The 19,910-nt window shown below is 41.1% G+C and overlaps 2 protein-coding genes and 1 long non-coding RNA gene across 5 annotated transcripts; 1 reads left to right on the plus strand and 2 right to left on the minus strand.

Annotated features, from left to right (window-relative positions):
- Positions 1-1,074: 1,074 nt before the first annotated feature.
- LOC144530768 (cytochrome P450 2K1-like) lies at positions 1,075-9,003 on the minus strand. 3 transcript variants are annotated; one of them, XM_078270481.1, is made up of 10 exons: positions 8,451-9,000; positions 7,160-7,370; positions 5,119-5,281; positions 4,870-5,019; positions 4,631-4,791; positions 3,857-4,036; positions 2,470-2,611; positions 2,183-2,367; positions 1,586-1,727; positions 1,075-1,505 (listed from the first exon to the last, which is right to left on the minus strand). In XM_078270481.1, the coding sequence occupies exons 2-10, from the start codon at positions 7,355-7,357 to the stop codon at positions 1,318-1,320; spliced, it is 1,509 nt and encodes a 502-aa protein (XP_078126607.1). In that variant the 5' UTR covers positions 7,358-7,370; positions 8,451-9,000; the 3' UTR covers positions 1,075-1,317. The 3 variants fall into 3 exon arrangements, with proteins under 3 accessions (XP_078126607.1, XP_078126608.1, XP_078126609.1); XM_078270482.1 differs by lacking the exons at positions 4,631-4,791; positions 4,870-5,019 and having other exon boundaries at positions 7,160-7,336; positions 8,451-9,003; XM_078270483.1 differs by lacking the exons at positions 4,631-4,791; positions 4,870-5,019; positions 7,160-7,370.
- Positions 6,548-17,008, plus strand: LOC144530770 (uncharacterized). Its single transcript, XR_013503147.1, has 3 exons — positions 6,548-6,817; positions 14,609-14,793; positions 14,909-17,008. It is a non-coding gene; the product is annotated as an uncharacterized LOC144530770 (long non-coding RNA).
- Positions 14,170-19,452, minus strand: LOC144530769 (cytochrome P450 2K1-like). The gene is made up of 9 exons (XM_078270484.1): positions 18,292-19,452; positions 17,994-18,156; positions 17,738-17,887; positions 17,499-17,659; positions 16,680-16,859; positions 15,386-15,527; positions 15,099-15,283; positions 14,854-14,995; positions 14,170-14,772 (listed from the first exon to the last, which is right to left on the minus strand). Exons 1-9 carry the CDS (start codon positions 18,487-18,489, stop codon positions 14,585-14,587), a joined length of 1,509 nt encoding a protein of 502 aa, XP_078126610.1. The 5' UTR covers positions 18,490-19,452; the 3' UTR covers positions 14,170-14,584.
- Positions 19,453-19,910: the final 458 nt, after the last annotated feature.

A 19,910-nucleotide genomic window follows, 5' to 3' on the forward strand; every position in this document is an offset into this window, starting at 1 on the left:
GTTAAAATCTCATCTCGTTGTTGTGAACCCAATCTCGTGTCTCGTGTTGTGAGCTGAGTGTCTCGTCACATCCCTAGTAGGCTAGTGAATGGGGAATCAGAGAAAAGTCTGCACACTGTGATGGGCCTTTCAGACACAACATGGTTTGAGCTGTGCTGGGTTCAGCGCACATCTACAGCGCACTACCCCCAAAGTTCAACCTGGTTGCAGCAGTAGTCAGTCAGTCTCTATTCTTGGGGACGGTTTCCACCTGGTTTTAAAGTCCGTCTGGGGGCAGTAGAATGTCTCGAAATCCATCATGAGACCATTTGTGATCGGTTATTACTTCCCGCTCTATATGCAAATAAATAAAACAGCTGTTGTCAAAGTTAAAAGATGCATTGCTAGTTGTCACAATCAGGGCTTCTAGTTTCAACCTGTTTGAAATGTTGATGTTGCCCCAGCCACCTCTCTGGGTGGGGCTGTACCAAGTGTCCCCACACACACTAATCTCATGTCTTCAGCACCGATCAAACTGTCAGTCAGGATTATAACAAATCATACTGTCAGTCAGTGAAGATTAAGCAATTAAACTGGAAGATCTGGAAAATACAGGCATAAAAGTCTTAGAGAGAAAAACAAGGATATACAAAATGTTCACACTGAACTCAATCTCACAGGTTTTTAGTTACAAATCCATCTTTTAGGCAGAGAGCCATCTTTAGATTTTCACAACGGCAGAACAACAGAAGTTAAATCTCCACCTTCGGTGTGTTTGGGTAAACAGAGATATCAAATAAACTAGCTAAGCAGCTCCGGTACATCAGCCCGACCTATTTAAATTCCATATTCTGCCCACACACGTACTGGCAAGTACTGACACACGTATAAGTGTGGTGTATTGCAATAGTTAGCAAGAAGAAGCATTGGGGTTGACAGTTAACTGACCAACTCATAATTTAAAAGCAGTTTAAATATGTTTTCTACTTTTTGTCTTTCATGAAGCATCAGAACACATTGAAGAAAAGTTTGTCCACTTTCTTTTTTAATTATTATTTCTAGAAGTAAAAAATAAAAAGGTATCAAAATAAAATATTGGTATATTAATGTAGTTTATTGTAATTTTTGTACGTGACGGATAGGCTATATCGAGAAGCAAGTCAACATTTATTTATAGTAATATGACATGTTTCTGCCATGTTTTGCAATATAAGAAATTAAATCCTTGACAAATTACAAAATGCAAACCCAAATACATCCATTTATGAAAATAATCAACAGTGGCCTAGAAGCCAGAATAAAAGGCAAATGTAACAATGTAGCATGTTTAGGATTTCCTCATTGGCGACTGACAGCACACAGCTCATGAGGTGAAGGGGCGAGGATGAAGCCCACAGCTGGTGTCAGATCCAGTTCATCCTCTGTAACTCCAGGTGGAGGAGTGAAACGAAAGTGCTGGAGGAGGGCAGTGAAGAAGAGGAAAAGCTCCATCCTAGCCAGACTTTCCCCAAGACACACCCTGCGACCTGCGAGAATGAAAAGTTGCTTTGAGTTAAACTGGAACACATCTTTAAAAGTATAATATATCTTTATAAAGTTGTTGTACCTGCAGAAAAGGGCATGAAGGCGTCTCTCCGGGTAAATTTACCCTCCTTATCCAGGAAGTGGGAAGGGTTGAAGGTGTGTGGGCTCTCCCACTCGCTCTCGTCATGCAGGACAGAAGTAAGAAGAGGAAACACAGTAGTCCCCTGAAGAAAAAAGAAGAGAGCAAGGTGTATCATATCAAATCTTGGAACCAAAGCCAAGAAAGACAGATTTATTGATCCCACACGGGAAATTCTCCCTCGTTACAGCAGCTCAAATGCAATACAACAGATAAGAAAAAATACACATAAAAGAGAAATACAATACCTAAAAAAAAATATATAACACAAAACAGAAAAATAAGCAAAAGAGTATGATTAGTATGTACACTATAAACATCTCTTTTATATACAGACGATTAAGAATTTATACAGATATTCAGATGAATAAGAAATGACATATTGCACAGGTCATAGTAAGAGGTGACACAGGTTAACCTCTTACTCTTATATAATCTTATTTAGTATATAATAAATATACATAGTACAGAATACTTTGAAAGTGTTGGCTCATATATAAAAAAAAAACATAACAAAAACAAAATGTGTGGGCGACTGACCTCTTTGATAAAGTAGCCCTGGAAGGTGACGTCTCGGCTGGTTTTGTGAGGAATGGACATGGGGACAATGTTGGCCAGTCTCTGTGTCTCATGGATGACAGCATCAGTGTACGGCAGGTTCATCCTGTCCTCTAGTCGGACCTGTCGGCTACCGACCACCCTGCTCAGTTCTGCCTGGACCTGGTCTGGACTCACATAAAATCAGATAAATATGAGTCCACTTTATCCCAATTTTACACTGAAAAAGCGGAATTTCACCAGATACGTATGTGGGTATGTTTTTGCACCTTGGAAATGAGGGTACTTGGCCATAAAAAGTAAACACCACTGAAGTGTATTTCCTGTAGTATCAGTCCCAGCGGCAAACAGATTCATCACACTGTCAACCAGGTTGTCATCATGATAGTGTGAATCCTTGATTTCAGACTCCTAGTATAACATACAAAAAAGAGGGATTCTATGCAATGAGTTAGCCAGTGATAAGAACATTAAGCTATTGAACAACCCCTGGAGCTTCAAGCAACATTATATAAAATCAAGGTAGACACAAATGAGTTTTTAAAAACTGTTGAATTTACATTTGTTGGTACTTTATCTGCCTGGGGGTAACACCTCATACTCTGAGGGGAGAATATGAGATGGGTCAGACGATATTCTCTGTGCTTGCCTGGGAACAGACTGCTCGTATATTGACTGGAGGGACTTGTGTTCATTCCTCCCCATAACCTTCATGGCAGTCCGTACCAAACTAGCAAGCTTAGATTTTAACTGTACAGAGAGATTGCAATACCATGCTTACTTCCCATATCCGATCTCTAATACAGCGTGGTAGAATAAAAACAATTTTTCATGCACCCCATACACCCTGAGTCTGCGTAAAAAGTATAATCTCTAACAAGAACACAAACGCCAAAAGGAACTTGTAGGAGCTGACCTGACTGATCTATGATCCCCCATTGACCTAGGGTTCCGTTTCATCGGAACATTTTAAAATGTGATTCTAGAGTGGCTGTTGGTACACTAATTTGTGTAGAATGTAACAAGAACTGGTGAGCTGACACAACCATGTGAGGCACCTTGGTTGATTGATCTGGATTCGGAAAGGGTATTGTTGACCCTGACATGATTGGTCAAAAAGGAAAAATACCACTTAATTATAATTTGGAATGGCTCTAGTACAGGACTGACCTCTGCCTGAGTACAGAAACCATGCATTTTTTAAGGCATTTCTTCACAATCAAAGTTGAAGCCACAGGTCTATGATCATTATTTTCAGTAGGGCAAGATTGTTTTGTAACTGGAATGATGGATTTTTTCCACAGACCCCTGAAATTAAGAATCTCACTATGGCCACGCCAAGACCCGCCCTACGAAGCAGCTCGATTGGTTGGGGTTAGGCATTTGACCTGGAGTGGTTAAGGTTAGGATAGCCAATTGGTCAGGGGATAGGACCAGCTGTAAGCATGGACGCCTGGCCAATAAATGCTATTGAAGGGCGGGTCTTGGCTTGGCCATAGTGGGATTCGTAATATCGTCACCAGGGCACCATGCTGGGGTTAGCTCTTATGTACGGTCTTTAAGAAAAAATCTGGGCCTGTGGATTTCTTTGTGCATACATCTAAAAAAACATTAATAACAGACAAAGAGTGGATTCACTGGAGTTAGACAGCTCACCTCCACATTTAGCTTACGGCTCAGGAATGCATCAACAAAGCATCTGCACATCTCAGGGTTCAGAGTCTCCTTCAGGTCAGCTATTAAGCTTTTTATATCCTCCCTGTTGGCCTCCACATTCTTCATCGCATCCCTCCAGTTTTTAAGAAAAGGGCCCAGCCAAGGAAACATGTTGTACATCTGTAATGGAGCACAACACAAACAAACAATCTAATGTATGTAAGATACACCTTTATTGTGACATTATGACAGCCATGAGATCTTAAGCCCATGCAATCAGTGTTTTCATTTTACTTTTGGTTGTTAAACATTAAATAAAAATAAAAAAAACACTTCGTTTTACGAGTTTAATAATTTTCAACAGGATTTCTCAGAAACAATTATGAAATTGGTTCTAATTGTAATTATATGTATAATTTAAGACAATAAAATGGGAGCCGTTCAGTTGGTACCCTTTCAAAAAAATAATTCAAACTCATTTACATGCAAAAATGTAAACATAACACAGGGAAATTATAAATAATGAATAATTATTCAGAATACAGTTTCCAATAAACAAATATTGACTTAAGGAATTTCCTATTTTCCTTATTGTTAGTACCAAATTACACTGTTCTTTCCAGGAAACGTCTCAGGAAATTATAAATTAGATAATTAAAACAATTAAGTAAATTAACAACCTGCAAATTTAAGTTATCAAATATTTAATGTGACTACAACAGCAATACAATTCAACTATCAGAAGTCCCTCAATCTGACATCACTCTATAGTACCAGGATGGATGCTGATCCAGTCAGATGGATGGTCTCGTTGTCTCTCTCCACCATAGTTTGGAAGACAGGGTCTTTGTATTCAAACCGCTTTCCAAACATGATAGCTGATATAATATTTGAAGTTGCGTTATTAACTGTCTGGGCGTTGTTGAAGGGTTTACCTGAGAGAAAAAGAGTTAGACAGTAAGTGTAAGGGAATGCTGTCTAAACCTGTGCAGTGCTTTAAGAGATAATGTTACCCTTATGTTTCTCAAATTCTTCAATCAGGTAGCAACATTCCTCAATGATCTTCTCTTCACTAATCCTTTTGCCCATCCCAAATTCTCTCAGTGTAGTTAGAGCAAAATGTCTCATTTCTTTCCACGAGTCACCATTGGTAAATAGTATACCTGGAAACAAAAGTCATTGTCTTCTTTAGAGTAGGGCAAAAGGAAGTTACAAAACCAAAAAAAATAAAAAAAATAAAATACACTCAAATCCATTCTTACCATTTCCTTTGTTGAAATCATGGAATATGGGAGTGACCTCTCGGTCTCCAAACTCCTCAGCATGGTTGACCAGAGCCTGTTTGACTGTCCTGTATCCTGCCAGGACCACCACCTTCTTCGGTCCCAAGTAGACTGTGAACACTGGTCCATATTTTTTGGACAGCTAAAAAGATGGAGGAAGGTAAAAGTGAGATTCCCAGTCCTATATAAGAGATGTAATTTAATGGAATTCACTGACCAATACAAACATAAACATAATAAACAAAGAACCACATTAGGTGCTTTCCGACCAGATAGTACTTGTACTTTTTAGAGGAAAAGTACACTTCTAAGCAGTTCTAAGAACTACTCTCCCCCAAAATCTTTTTTTCCGTTTGCATTCCCACTGGCCAAGTGGCCATAGGGACTGGTAGGAGGGGTAAGGGAGTGACGCAAGCACGGCAACGGTCTTTATAGCATCGTCATTAGACCTTAGCGCAACATACAACAACAACAACAAATGATGCTAATACTTGTGCACTTTTCCTATATTAAATGCACGTCCATTCTCGTAGTAATTCACGTAATGTTTTGCTCAACACAGACGGGGCTTTATTATACTCGGAACAGACCCTGCCTCTGCCTGCTGCGCTGTGGACGTGTGTGTGTGTGTGTGTGTGTGTGTGTGTGTGTGTGTGTGTGACGGTCGGTGAGCCGCAGGACACGCTTGTGGAGTTTAACTCCGAAAAGACAGTTAACCACAGGTTCAGGTGTGTTGTGATATTTAAACAAACGAACCGTCAACAGCGAAATAAAAGCCTCTTATTTATGAGAGCGGTCTGAGAGACCTCCAGCTCACAGCGAGGTGTCTGAGCATGACTGGCCGAACGGCGAGCTAGAGGCCGGGGCAGGCGCTTGCTGGCTGTCGCCTCACTTGATGGAGCTTCTGAACTCCGAAAAAAGCAAACTGTCAATTTAGCATCAATTTTCGCAAGACTGCCTATATTTGAAATCTAAACAGTTAATTTCTCGCCTAAAACGTTGTCAGAAGTGAATTTAATGATGAATAAGATGGTGAAAATTGTTAGAAATGTCCCGTTGTTGCTCTGTCTGCAAGTTTCCGCGTTGGCAGTGGGCGTGACTTATAAGTTCGACCAATCAAGTACACCTAGGAAAAGGGAAAAGGGAAAAGACCCTGCTCTGAAGTAGGAGCTAAACAAGTACGCTACTGAGGCCAGAGGAACTTAAAAATCCCCAAATTTTTCCTGTCGGAACACAACGAAAAGTGTTCTAGGAACGTTTAGTTCTAAGAACTGCAAAAATCCCCTAAAAGGGCTTTCCGACCAGAGGGATTTTTTTGCATTGTTTAAAGCACCCATATTATGCTCATTTTCAGGGTCATAATTGTATTTTAAGGTTGTACCAGAATAGCTTTACATGGTTTAATTTTCAAAAAACACCATATTTTTGTTGTACTGCACAGCTCTCTCTCACTGCTGCAGATCCTCTTTTCACCTGGTCTCTGTTTTAGCTACAGAGTGAGACCTCTTTTCTTCTTCTTCTTCTGTACTATCTTTGATTGCACTCGCACATGCAGTAGCTCAGATGTAGATCATGTCAGCTAGCTAGCTCCATAGACAGTAAAAGAAAGGCTGTTTCTCCAACTTCGGTCAGTTACAAGGCAGGATTAGCTGGGAAACTTCTAAATGAGGGCGCACATGTAAGTAGTTCTTTTGTAGATTATGGTGAACTTGTGTGTGTTGTAGCAGTGCTTTGCTATTGAGAACGAGGTAGCATGCTAGCGTTAGCTATGAGCTAACGGTTGCGGTTAGCCAACTCGTTTCGGCTTGTGACGTCACAAGCCGTGCCGATTTTGAACAGCTCACCCAGAAACTGAAGGCAGGACACATTCAGAAACCGTATCTCACTCAAAACAGCATGGATGGATTTTTTTCAAAGTTGGTATGCGTGTGGAAGCACCAGAGACACAAAAGAACACCTCAAATCCCAGAAAAAGTGTTTTTTTTCATAATATGGGCACACTAAGACAGACATTACTCACATCAACAAGGGATATGTCGATGTTATTGAGATCCACCTGAAGCAAGTTACCAAGCAGGGGAAGAGGAGAAGGTCCTGGAGGCTCCCTCTGCTTGTCTTTGGAGCTGAAGCTGGAGTTAAAAAGGCGGAGGACCAGCAGGCCCACAATGGCCACCAACAGGGAGACTGAAGTGGAGGACTGGAAAAGATCTTCCAACATGATTGTACTTCACCTGGAGCGATTGAGGCCATAAACTCAATATAAAAATGTTTATTGAAGTACGGTAATAAATTCAAGTGAGAAGTAGGGTCATTTTCCCATAAGCTTCTATCAGAGATGTTCACAAGTTTTTTGCCACAAGTCCAAGTCAAGTCTCAAGTCTCTGGCCATCTGATCTGTCCCTAACAGTGTATGGTTAAATCTTATGAATTCAAAACATGTCCTGTAGCTACCATCCATACAGTACAGTACCAAAATCAGTTGTAGGATAACTTTATGGGGTCTACTTAACACATCCCTCTAGCCCTCGGACCTGGTGAAATATTAACCTAAGTCTGTCACATCATATGGATACAACTATAAAGATACAATTTGCATGTTCCCAGCATTAGCACAACACTTTGCGATGGTTAGCTTGTTACCTGTGATTATATATGCTAAATGTAACGGCTCTTTCACTCAAACAAATGTCTAATGTCGAAGTGGAAATCAAGAGAATAGTGGCAGCGCCACACCAGTTACAGAACAACATGCATCTCAGTGTCAGTCCAAATTACGCACAATAAGCAGTATGAACTCACTGATGTAATGCCATTTATTTTCTAAGTGTTAGTAGGCTCAGTGAAACTGAGTCCAGCGCGAGGGAGACCCGACTCAGAGGAGGAGAGGTTAGTGAGGCCCGTGTCTCCACAGCAGATGACGGATCCGCTGCGCCACGCATGGATGAAATAATGAAATAGTAAATAGGACTACAGCGACAGAATTATGTGCAGAATTAAGACAGTCAAGACGGCCCAGTGTTTGGTGGACTGGGTACACCTTGTTCACTTAATAGCCTACAAATCATCCACGGGATCAATTACGCATCACATGAGTTTGCCCACCCGACACAGCGTTTGTTCCTGGGGGGGGATCTGTGCGTCCCGCCTCCTGTGCGCCATGGATTTCTTAGCCTCAGCAACCACTAACTATAAGATACAATGTGTCTGTTCCCAGCATTAGCACAACACTTTGCGATGGTTAGCTTGTTACCTGTGACGATATATATGCTAAATGTAACGTCTCTTTTCACATTAGTGTGTGAGTGACTGACCTATTTAGGTGCGTTTTGAGATGCCTGATGAAGTCCGACGTTGTTGATCCGGCCTCATTTATCTTGGTGCCACACACCTTGCATGTAGCTGTTAGATTACTGCCACTGTTTACGAAGTTATTGAAAGCAAAACTAATGAGAAAAGGCACAACTCCGGGAGGATTTGGTGTCGCCATCGGCAATGCATTTTTTGATATGTGAGTGCGCGCACATAGGCGCATGCGTTACGTTGCACATTATGGCAAAGGGCAGGGGACATGCAGCTCGTCATACGTTTCCCCGTATATGCGCCAATAAAAGAAAATAGAAATACATGAATACATTTTTATTTAAAAAGCAATAATTGCATGAAAACAGGTTGTTGACGATGTCTCGAAGCTCGAGTCCGAGTCAAGTCTGAAGTCTTTTGGGTCGAGTCGCAAGTCAAGTCTGAAGTCAGCTACTTGTGCGACTCGAGTCCGAGTCGAGTCCCCATCTCTGGCTTCTATAGAAACTGAGTTCCTTTTGCAACCAGGGGAGTCGCCCACTGCTGTAAATTTGCTAGAATTCAGGTTTAAGGCACTTCCGCATTGGCTTCACTTTTCAGGCCCAGAAGCGTGCGTCACACCTAAACCCGCCTCAAAACCAACGCTGATTGGTCGGTCGTTTGACGAACGGCTCCAAATCTCAAGATGCCAGACTGATCTGTGAGTGGAAAACTGGAGCTGTCGAGATCAGGACGGTCTCACGAGGCTAGGGAAAACCCTGGAAACTCCAAAACCAAAACACACTTGGTCTCTTATGGAAACCTTTTACATTCTTATTATATTTATCTGCAAATAGTAAGAACATTATTCTACAAAATGTGTTGCAGGTCCTGCTGTCTCCTGGACCTGACTTCTTTGAAAAACATTTTCAGTGACAGTCACTGCAGTGACAAAATCCAGCTGGGCAGACGAGGAAACCAACCTTTGAAGTAAAAAGCATCACTATTTGAATATAGAGCGGGAAAGTCGCAGCAGGCTGCACAACCGGTACAAGTCCGCAGTTGTCCACGAACACTGAGAGCAGAAAGTACGTCAAAGCATCCTGAACGGGTGAAGTGGGACTCCGTTGCCTGTTTGTCGGTTAACGGTTAATGAAGGTCGGCTATCAGTCAGGAACAAAATCTAAATTAAAGCTGCAAGCAGCGTTGGACAGGCCCTTGCTCCTCTGCGCGCGTCGGTGTTACTGGCAGACGCTGCTCCTTGCGACCGTACATTTTTGCAGCACTCAGACACTGGAAATCGTCATCAATGAAAAGGGAACTCCCTGCTGAATTCAATGATACCTCACACAAGACTCTACATCATACAGTTCATTAGCTGTGAAAGGGGGCGTGGCTAAAGCAGAGGGGGCGGGCCAAACCATGACCAATGAAAAAGGAAATCTCTGCTGAGTTCAATGATACCTCACACAAGACTCTACCTTAAATGGGTCACCAGTTATGAAGGGGGCGTGGCTTAAGCATAGGGGGCGGGCCAAACCAAAAGCCATAACATGGGGCGTGGTCTAAGTACATGGGCGTGGTTAAAGTATAGGGGACGGCTCAGTATCACCTGTAGACCACATAAGTTTCATGTAAATCGGATGATGTTTGTCATATAAGGCGGAATTCCTGTTGCCAGCGGGGGGCGCTATGACCAAAATTCTATTTTGCCCTGAAGATGTCCTCAGGCCTGGATCCTTGTCAAACGTGAGAAATTTTGGGCAGATATGACAATGTACACTAAAGTTCCGTCAACTAATTTGTTCATTGATAAATGCTCAAAATGGCCGCCACACCACGCCCACACCGTTTGATGAAAAGTTTTTCTTTTAATAACTTTTCATTGTTGAGGTCTTTAGATGACACAGACCGAATTTGAAGTTGATGGGATGATTTTGTAGGGGGCACTAGCGAGCCATTTTTGTGCGCCTATTCCCGAAACCCTTAAAATATGTAAATTTTCACCAGAATTAATGCAACCACCAATTTTGGTGGGTTTTTGAGTATGTTAAGCCCCTCAAAAAGGCGATTCATTTGCCAGAAGAATAATAATTCCCTCAGTTTCAATAGGGCCTTCGCCTCTGTCGGCGCTCGGGCCCTAATTAGTCACACCCAGCCACCTCTTTGGGAGGGGCGGTAATGAGTCCCCACCTCCTTTTATAAAGGTTGCACCAATTCCACTAATCTCACCCTTAGGTGAGAATAAGCAGGTAAACCAGTCAATCATGTGGCACCTTGCTAACTCACCTGGTAGAGCATGCGCACCATGTACAAAGGCTCAGTCCTCGCCGCAGCGGCTTCAGGTTCAATTCCGACCTGTGGCCCTTTGCTGCATGTCATTCCCCCTCTCTTGCCCCTTTCATGTCTAAGCTGTCCTATCCAAGAAAGGTCTAAAATGCCACACACAAAAAAAAAATATCACAGATCTAATCAAGCTGTCAGTCATGATTAAACAATTCACTGCAAGATATGGAAAATACAGGCAGGAAATTCCAAGAATGGAGTGAGAAAAACAAGGCCATGCAAAAGGCCTTTCAGTAACGGAGGATACAGTATCAGCTAAACTTAAAACATGTTTACTGCTTTGTCCTTAGGAGACAAACACAAAGCTGCACATATTTAACGTGGAAGGTAAACTTAAGTTAGCCTCACGTCTCACAACAGAGTTTTCACAGTGAACTCAATCTCACAGGTCTTTAGTTCCAAATCCACCTTTTAGACGGAGAGCCATCTTTAGATGTTCACAACAGTCTGAATTAACTCTCCACCTTGGTTGTGTTTCGGTAAACGGAGAGAAACGCTACGCAGCTATATTCTAACCCCACAGAACATACTGACACAGATCGTGTTTATGCAAACAGAATCGTCGTTGGGCTGCAATGACTGATCCCCAACCTGAAGACTGCTAAACGGCAGCCTGTGCAAAAGAACCATGTGCTAAATACAAGGTAGAAAGCAAGCAGAAGCATTAAACCACCTACACATGATTCTAGATAAAACCGCGAGGTAAGGCGCAAAGCCCAGTGCATCATTTCTGGCTACCTCATTCAGTGTGTCTCAATTCGTGTTAGTGAGTACATTTATATGTAACGTTAGTGCACTGTGTACTCACTTGTGTAGTTAGAGAGTAAAAGTCGACAATCTCTCACTAAAAATACCATTGACGTATAATGGACCAACAGATCCCGTTGCACTGGACGGAGACCAGCGAAGGCTAGTAGAAGCACTTTTCCAGTGAGCGTTAATGCGCAGCCTCCATTGAGAGAGACGACGTAAATGTGCGGTGAGCAACCTGTCTGAAAGTTGTAAGTCTTCTGGTAGCTGTGCCAAGAGAAATCTCAATCATTCCGAATATTACAGAGACGGAGAGCGTAGGTATATGTAATGAGATAACATAGACACTATTCATTAGTCTTCCCCTACCATCCTGCAACAAAAAAAAACTCGCCGCCCTCCAAAATGACAAAAGTTGTTGTGTTGTCTGTGCGAGGCCAGCGAAGAGCAGGTTTACCCCGGATCATGTGGTTTTAGGGTTGTCAGTCAACTGACCAAATCATAATTAAAAATCTGTTTAAATATATTTTCCCTTTAGTAAATACTTAAAATTAGATTAATTAAAAATTAAAACTTCTAGGCCACTTGTCTTTTGTGAAGCCTCAGAAAACATTGGAAATAGGCCTACTTTAAGTTCTAGAGTCTAGAAGAAGGACAAACAGGTTCCAATTATATTGAAATGTGCAAAAGTACTTTATTGTAATTTTAGACATACATGAGGCATACGAAAAGGCATTTAGACTTGCCTCTTCATATGCCTCATGTATGTCTAAATGTATTCATAATATGATTTCTGCCATTTTCTGCAATATAATAAATTAAACCCATGACAGATTTTAACCTACAAAACAAATACATCCATTTATAAAGAAAACAATCAACAATGTCCTAAGCAAGGACATCTGGGGCCTGTTGCACAAAACCAGGATAAGGGTTTAAGCCGGGATATTCAATTTATCCTGGATGAATTTAGCTTTGATTTGGTTGCACAAAAGCAGGTTGAATTAAACCCAGCCAAATAACCATGGAGATGTATTCTTTGCAGCTAGCCTACTCCACAGCAGGCTAACAGCTGGGCTAAGATTAATCCTGGAGTCTGATGTGTTGAAACAGCTGCTGCTCTGATCCGAAATAAACGTGTTTAACAGTTATTCCGTTGTTTTCTCAATGTGTTCTGCTTTATTTTTATTAACATGCATTACTTGTCACTATTGCGGTCACAAGTTTGATTTAAATCCTACTATTGCAGTTGTTTGGATGGTAAGAAATTGTTGTACATGCACCGGAGATAAAGTGGGACAATGCGGAGGAAAGGGGCTTTTCCTCCGCTGCTCTCCCAGTCAATATGCCCCGTGCAACATGGAGAGGCGGGGGGAGGCAGGGGGATCCTCCCACACCGTGCAGCGGACTCTAAAGGAGACTTTTAGCTTCAATAACGACGACAATGGCACCTGACCAAACGTCCGTATTTTTCGAGATGGGAGTGAGAATGTGTTGGAATGCCACAAAGGCTTCTTAGTCTTTTTATTTTGGTGCCGTCACGCATCTTGGAGCTTGGGAGTGAGAAAAAAACATGAATAATAGGCTATATTGTTTTACAGATATGCTTACAGTGTGTATTGAAGTCACTTACTTCTTTTTCTAGTTTTTGTCCAGACATGTTTGTGCTGTATGAACATTAATTGTAGAAAGATATTTAGAATTATAGCTTATATAGATTTGTGGATATGGTTGTAAAACATATTCTCTCATTATGAATAAGGGTTTGAAATTAAGCCTAGTCCTTAGGGTAAATTGCCCGAGGAACATGAATTCCCTCTGCTCACTTTTAAGGCAAAGTAGGCTAAATAATACATTTTATTTATATAGTGCTTTACAGACACTTTACAGTAAAACCAGCACATTTAGCACATAAAAACAGATACAGCAATAAAACCAACACAAAACAAGCATATTAAAAGCAATTAAAACTTTGTAAAAATGTGGAGTGACTAGTAGGCCCTAAGTAGATCTTTTTAAATCCTTACGCATTGTTTTGTCTGTTGGACTTTTTCTCTCTGTCTGATAACAACAGCCGTATTTTCCTTTTTGCATATTATGTTTCACCTCCTGTAATTTTCCATTAACAGCTGCTGCTCAGCAGGTGAAACATATGCCGCACGCGTCTTCTCCATTTCTGCATCAGTAAATCTGTGATCGATACCGTGGTCTATTTAAGAAAGCCGTGAACGTGCGTTTATCCCAGCTATCTACACCTGGCTTGACATAGCTTCACTTTCTCATCCTGGCTCGGCAAACGTGCAACCGATTAAGCCGCGATGACCAGACCACACTAAGTCAAGCTGCGCTTTTTCAGTTATCCTGGATTTCTTCATTCTACTTTTGTGCAACAGGTCCCTGCTGGCTGCTCAGTATGTTATGCATCATGCAACGTATCCTCATACAAAAGTTTGTATATTTTTGAGCGTTTAGGCTGCGTATCAGAAATGATCTCCGAACAAGTTAACACGTCTGAAAATGCATATCACATGACTAGTTGCATACATTGGGCATGTGCATGCCGGTGTAAACAGAAAACATTGTCTAACGTTCCTCCTGCGGTAGAAAATCATGAATGTACAAGTTGAAATTGCAGAAAATACTGGAGAAAGAACAACATTGGCAAAAAGAAAGACCAGGGATTTATTTGCTTGGACCGACGTAGAGGTGGAACCATTACTGAAACGTATGTAAGCCTAACAAATAAAAACATAATAGTGTGGATGTAGCCTAAGTCAGCATTGACTTTTGCTTTTACATGGTACACACGCATAGGTCTGATGGGTAATACTCCTGTGTCTGTTTGACCCATCCATCCACCCTGACCTCCTCCCTACGTGGAGTTTATTGCTCTTTATACTACGGCACCTGACTAAATCTTGAGAGGCAGCTACGTCCTGGCTCACAATTATGTTGGTTATATACAGTATTACATGTAAACAGTAAATGAGAACAGCCTGCTCTGTGTGAGGGTGAGTAAAACAATATTCATGCCATTGGCACATGTAGTCATAATGCCACGCTCCTCTCTTCTTCATTGGCAACTGACGGCACACAGCTCATGAGGTGAAGGGGCGAGGATGAAGCCCACAGCTGGTGTCAGATCCAGTTCATCCTCTGTAACTCCAGGTGGAGGAGTGAAACGAAAGTGCTGGAGGAGGGCAGTGAAGAAGAGGAAAAGCTCCATCCTAGCCAGACTTTCCCCAAGACACACCCTGCGACCTGCGAGAACAAAAAGTTGCTGTGAGTTAAACTGGAACACATCTTTAGAATTGTAAAATATCTATATAAAAGTTGTTGTACCTGCAGAAAAGGGCATGAAGGCGTCTCTCCTGATAAATGTACCCCTCTTATCCAGGAAGTGCGAAGGGTTGAAGGTGTGTGGGCTCTCCCACTCGCTCTCATCATGCAGGACAGAAGTAAGAAGAGGAAACACAGTAGTCCCCTGAAGAAAAAAAAGAAGAGAGCAAGGTGTATCATATCAAATCATGGAACCAAAGCAGACAAAAGAAATTATCTTACAAAAACAAAATGTGTGGGCGACTGACCTCTTTGATAAAGTAGCCCTGGAAGGTGACGTCTCGGCTGGTTTTGTGAGGAATGGACATGGGGACAATGTTGGCCAGTCTCTGTGTCTCATGGATGACAGCATCAGTGTACGGCAGGTTCATCCTGTCCTCTAGTCGGACCTGTCGGCTACCGACCACCCTGCTCAGTTCTGCCTGGACCTGGTCTGGACTCACATAAAATCAGATAAATATGAGTCCACTTTATCCCAATTTTACACTGAAAAAGCGGAATTTCACCAGATACGTATGTGGGTATGTTTTTGCACCTTGGAAATGAGGGTACTTGGCCATAAAAAGTAAACACCACTGAAGTGTATTTCCTGTAGTATCAGTCCCAGCGGCAAACAGATTCATCACACTGTCAACCAGGTTGTCATCATGATAGTGTGAATCCTTGATTTCAGACTCCTAGTATAACATACAAAAAAGAGGGATTCTATGCAATGAGTTAGCCAGTGATAAGAACATTAAGCTATTGAACAACCCCTGCAGCTTCAAGCAACATTATATAAAATCAAGGTAGACACAAATGAGTTTTTAAAAACTGTTGAATTTACATTTGTTGGTACTTTATCTGCCTGGGGGTAACACCTCATACTCTGAGGGGAGAATATGAGATGGGTCAAACGATATTCTCTGTGCTTGCCTGGGAACAGACTGCTCGTATATTGACTGGAGGGACTTGTGTTCATTCCTCCCCATAACCTTCATGGCAGTCCGTACCAAACTAGCAAGCTTAGATTTTAACTGTACAGAGAGATTGCAATACCATGCTTACTTCCCATATCCGATCTCTAATACAGCCTGGTAGAATAAAAACTTTCTTCATGCACCCCATACACCCCGAGTCTGCATAAAAAGTATAATCTCTGCTGTAAACAAGAACACAAACTTTCAACATGGGCCTTCCTGCTAAATGTGTTGTCCAAGTGAACGTCAAAGGAACTTGTAGGAGCTGACCTGACTGATCTTTGATCCCCCACTGACTGACCCTCCGTACCATCTCCTCAGTTCTTCATTTAAAACGAGAGGGTTGACATCACACCACGGCACAAATCTCCATGTATTTAGGACTTGTGTTCTTGTGCAATATGCCGAGGATATTAGTTTCATCGGAACATTTTAAAATGTGATTCTAGAGTGGCTATTTGTACACCAATTTGTGTAGAATGTAACAAGAACTGGTGAGCTGACAACCATGTGAGGCACCTTGGTTGATTGATCTGGAGTCTGAAAGGGTACTTAATTATAATTTGGAATGGCTCTAGTACAGGACTGACCTCTGCCTGAGTACAGAAACCATGCATTTTTTAAGGCATTTCTTCACAATCAAAGTTGAAGCCACAGTTGAGCATCATTTTCAGTAGGGCAATGTTTTGTAACTGGAATGATGGATTTTTTTTCCACAGACCCCTGGGCACCATGCTGGGGTTAGCACTTCTGTACGGTTTTTTAGAGAAAAGCACAGATGTCATCTGGGCCTGTGGATTTCTTTGTGCATACATCTAAAAAACATTAATAACAGACAAAGAGTGGATTCACTGGAGTTAGATAGCTCACCTCCACATTTAGCTTACGGCTCAGGAATGCATCAACAAAGCATCTGCACATCTCAGGGTTCAGAGTCTCCTTCAGGTCAGCTATTAAGCTTTTTATATCCTCCCTGTTGGCCTCCACATTCTTCATCGCATCCCTCCAGTTTTTAAGAAAAGGGCCCAGCCAAGGAAACATGTTGTACATCTGTAATGGAGCACAACACAAACAAACAATCTAATGTATGTAAGATACACCTTTATTGTGACATTATGACAGCCATGAGATCTTAAGCCCATGCAATCAGTGTTTTCATTTTACTTTTGGTTGTTAAACATTAAATAAAAATAACACTTCGTTTTACGAGTTTAATAATTTTCAACAGGATTTCTCAGAAACAATTATGAAATTGGTTCTAATTGTAATTATATGTATAATTTAAGACAATAAAATGGGAGCCGTTCAGTTGGTACCCTTTCAAAAAAATAATTCAAACTCATTTACATGCAAAAATGTAAACATAACACAGGGAAATTATAAATAATGAATAATTATTCAGAATACAGTTTCCAATAAACAAATATTGACTTAAGGAATTTCCTATTTTCCTTATTGTTAGTACCAAATTACACTGTTCTTTCCAGGAAACGTCTCAGGAAATTATAAATTAGATAATTAAAACAAGTAAATTAACAACCTGCAAATTTAAGTTATCAAATATTTAATGTGACTACAACAGCAATACAATTCAACTATTAAGTTTAAACAAGTCTGTCATATGCGCAGCATTGTAAAATGTCCTTGTAATAATCAGAAGTCCCTCAATCTGACATCACTCTATAGTACCAGGATGGATGCTGATCCAGTCAGATGGATGGTCTCGTTGTCTCTCTCCACCATAGTTTGGAAGACAGGGTCTTTGTATTCAAACCGCTTTCCAAACATGATAGCTGATATAATATTTGAAGTTGCGTTATTAACTGTCTGGGCGTTGTTGAAGGGTTTACCTGAGAGAAAAAGAGTTAGACAGTAAGTGTAAGGGAATGCTGTCTAAACCTGTGCAGTGCTTTAAGAGATAATGTTACCCTTATGTTTCTCAAATTCTTCAATCAGGTAGCAACATTCCTCAATGATCTTCTCTTCACTAATCCTTTTGCCCATCCCAAATTCTCTCAGTGTAGTTAGAGCAAAACGTCTCATTTCTTTCCACGAGTCACCATTGGTAAATAGTATACCTGGAAACAAAAGTCATTGTCTTCTTTAGAGTAGGGCAAAAGGAAGTTACAAAACCAAAAAATAAATAAAATAAAAAAAATAAAATACACTCAAATCCATTCTTACCATTTCCTTTGTTGAAATCATGGAATATGGGAGTGACCTCTCGGTCTCCAAACTCCTCAGCATGGTTGACCAGAGCCTGTTTGACTGTCCTGTATCCTGCCAGGACCACCACCTTCTTCGGTCCCAAGTAGACTGTGAACACTGGTCCATATTTTTTGGACAGCTAAAAAGATGGAGGAAGGTAAAAGTGAGATTCCCAGTCCTATATAAGAGATGTAATTTAATGGAATTCACTGACCAATACAAACATAAACATAATGAACAAAGAACCACATTGTTTAAGACAGACATTACTCACATCAACAAGGGATATGTCGAGGTTATTGAGATCCACCTGAAGCAAGTTACCAAGCAGGGGAAGAGGAGAAGGTCCTGGAGGCTCCCTCTGCTTGTCTTTGGAGCTGAAGCTGGAGTTAAAAAGGCGGAGGACCAGCAGGCCCACAATGGCCACCAACAGGGAGACTGAAGTGGAGGACTGGAAAAGATCTTCCAACATGACTGTACTTCACCTGGACCTGACTCGTTTGAGGAAACCTTTTCACTGAAAAGCTGCTTTCAAAGTTAAATGATACTTCTGGTTGTCACAACCAAAGCTTCTGGTTTCAACCTGTTTGAAATGTTGATGTTAACCTCTCTGAGAGAGGCGGTAGAGAATCCCCACCTCCTTTTACAAAGGCTGCACCAATCACACTTATCTCACCTCAGGTGTGAATAAGCAGGTCAGCCAGCCAATTAAATATTTTATCAAACTGTCAGTCATGATTAAACAATTCAACTGCAAGATCTGGACAAAGCAGGCAGGAAAATTGAAGAATAGAGCCAGAAAAACAAGAATATGCAAGAGGCTTTTGAGTCATGGAGGATACTTATATGTAAAAGCTTAGAACCTGAAACCCTGTTTTATTGCTTTTTTCTACAAACACAATGCTGACAGACTTCCCTTATCCTGTGTGAATGCGCCGCACGAAACAGACGTGGAGGGTTAATTTCTAAATCACATGATGTCCCCTGGTAATACTAGTCCCTCGCAAACAGGGCTTAAGTTAAATTATGGTGTCGCAAAATGTGCATTTTGTGCTTTCAATTAGTTTAGAAGGAGACAAAGTCTTTATTCCTTTTCATATGGCATGTTGAATAAATTACTAGGAAGAACTCTAATCTCAGATATCTACAATCCAATTGTTACTAGTAATAATTTTAATATCAGATATCCAAAATGAGAAAAACATTCCAGATATACATACTCATTTTTGATAACTAAAATACATTTTGTCCAGTACATATGTTATCACGGATATCCACAATTGCCATTACGACGATTAAAAATGCAATTTCAGATATCTACAATTAGAATTATGACTAGAAACAATGCAATTGCAGATATCCACAAATGTATTGTGGATATCGGTTTTCCATTTTGGATATCTAAAATGAAAATTAGTACATTTAAATATATCTTAAATGTAATTACAAATAGTAGTGTGTTTCAATTTCATGTTAAAACGGCTTACCATAGACGCAGAGCATGGTTTAGTCTTAATGATTAATCAAAGCGCTTTTACTTAGTACAGGAACCATTCACTATTCACACACTGTGGCCGAGGCTGCCGTACAAGTGCATCAGATAAACATTCACACATTTACACTCCGATGGCGCAGCATCAGGAGCAATTTGGGGATCAGTGTCTTGCCCAAGGACACTTCGACATGGGACTGAGGGCAAGGAATTGAACCACCAACCTTCCAATTGGTTGGCAACCACTCTACCACCTGAGCCACAGCTGCCCATGTGTACACCGCTTTTGGCTACCTCTTTATCTTATTGGTTGTCCTTTACAAGGTCAGTGGCAACAAGGTCAAAATGAAAATAATTTGAACTTTGAGCGGTAGAGCAGAGCTTTAACGGGCGTGTGCCTG

This window comes from Sander vitreus, chromosome 15 (assembly GCF_031162955.1).
Source record: "Sander vitreus isolate 19-12246 chromosome 15, sanVit1, whole genome shotgun sequence".
NCBI lineage: Eukaryota > Metazoa > Chordata > Actinopteri > Perciformes > Percidae > Sander > Sander vitreus.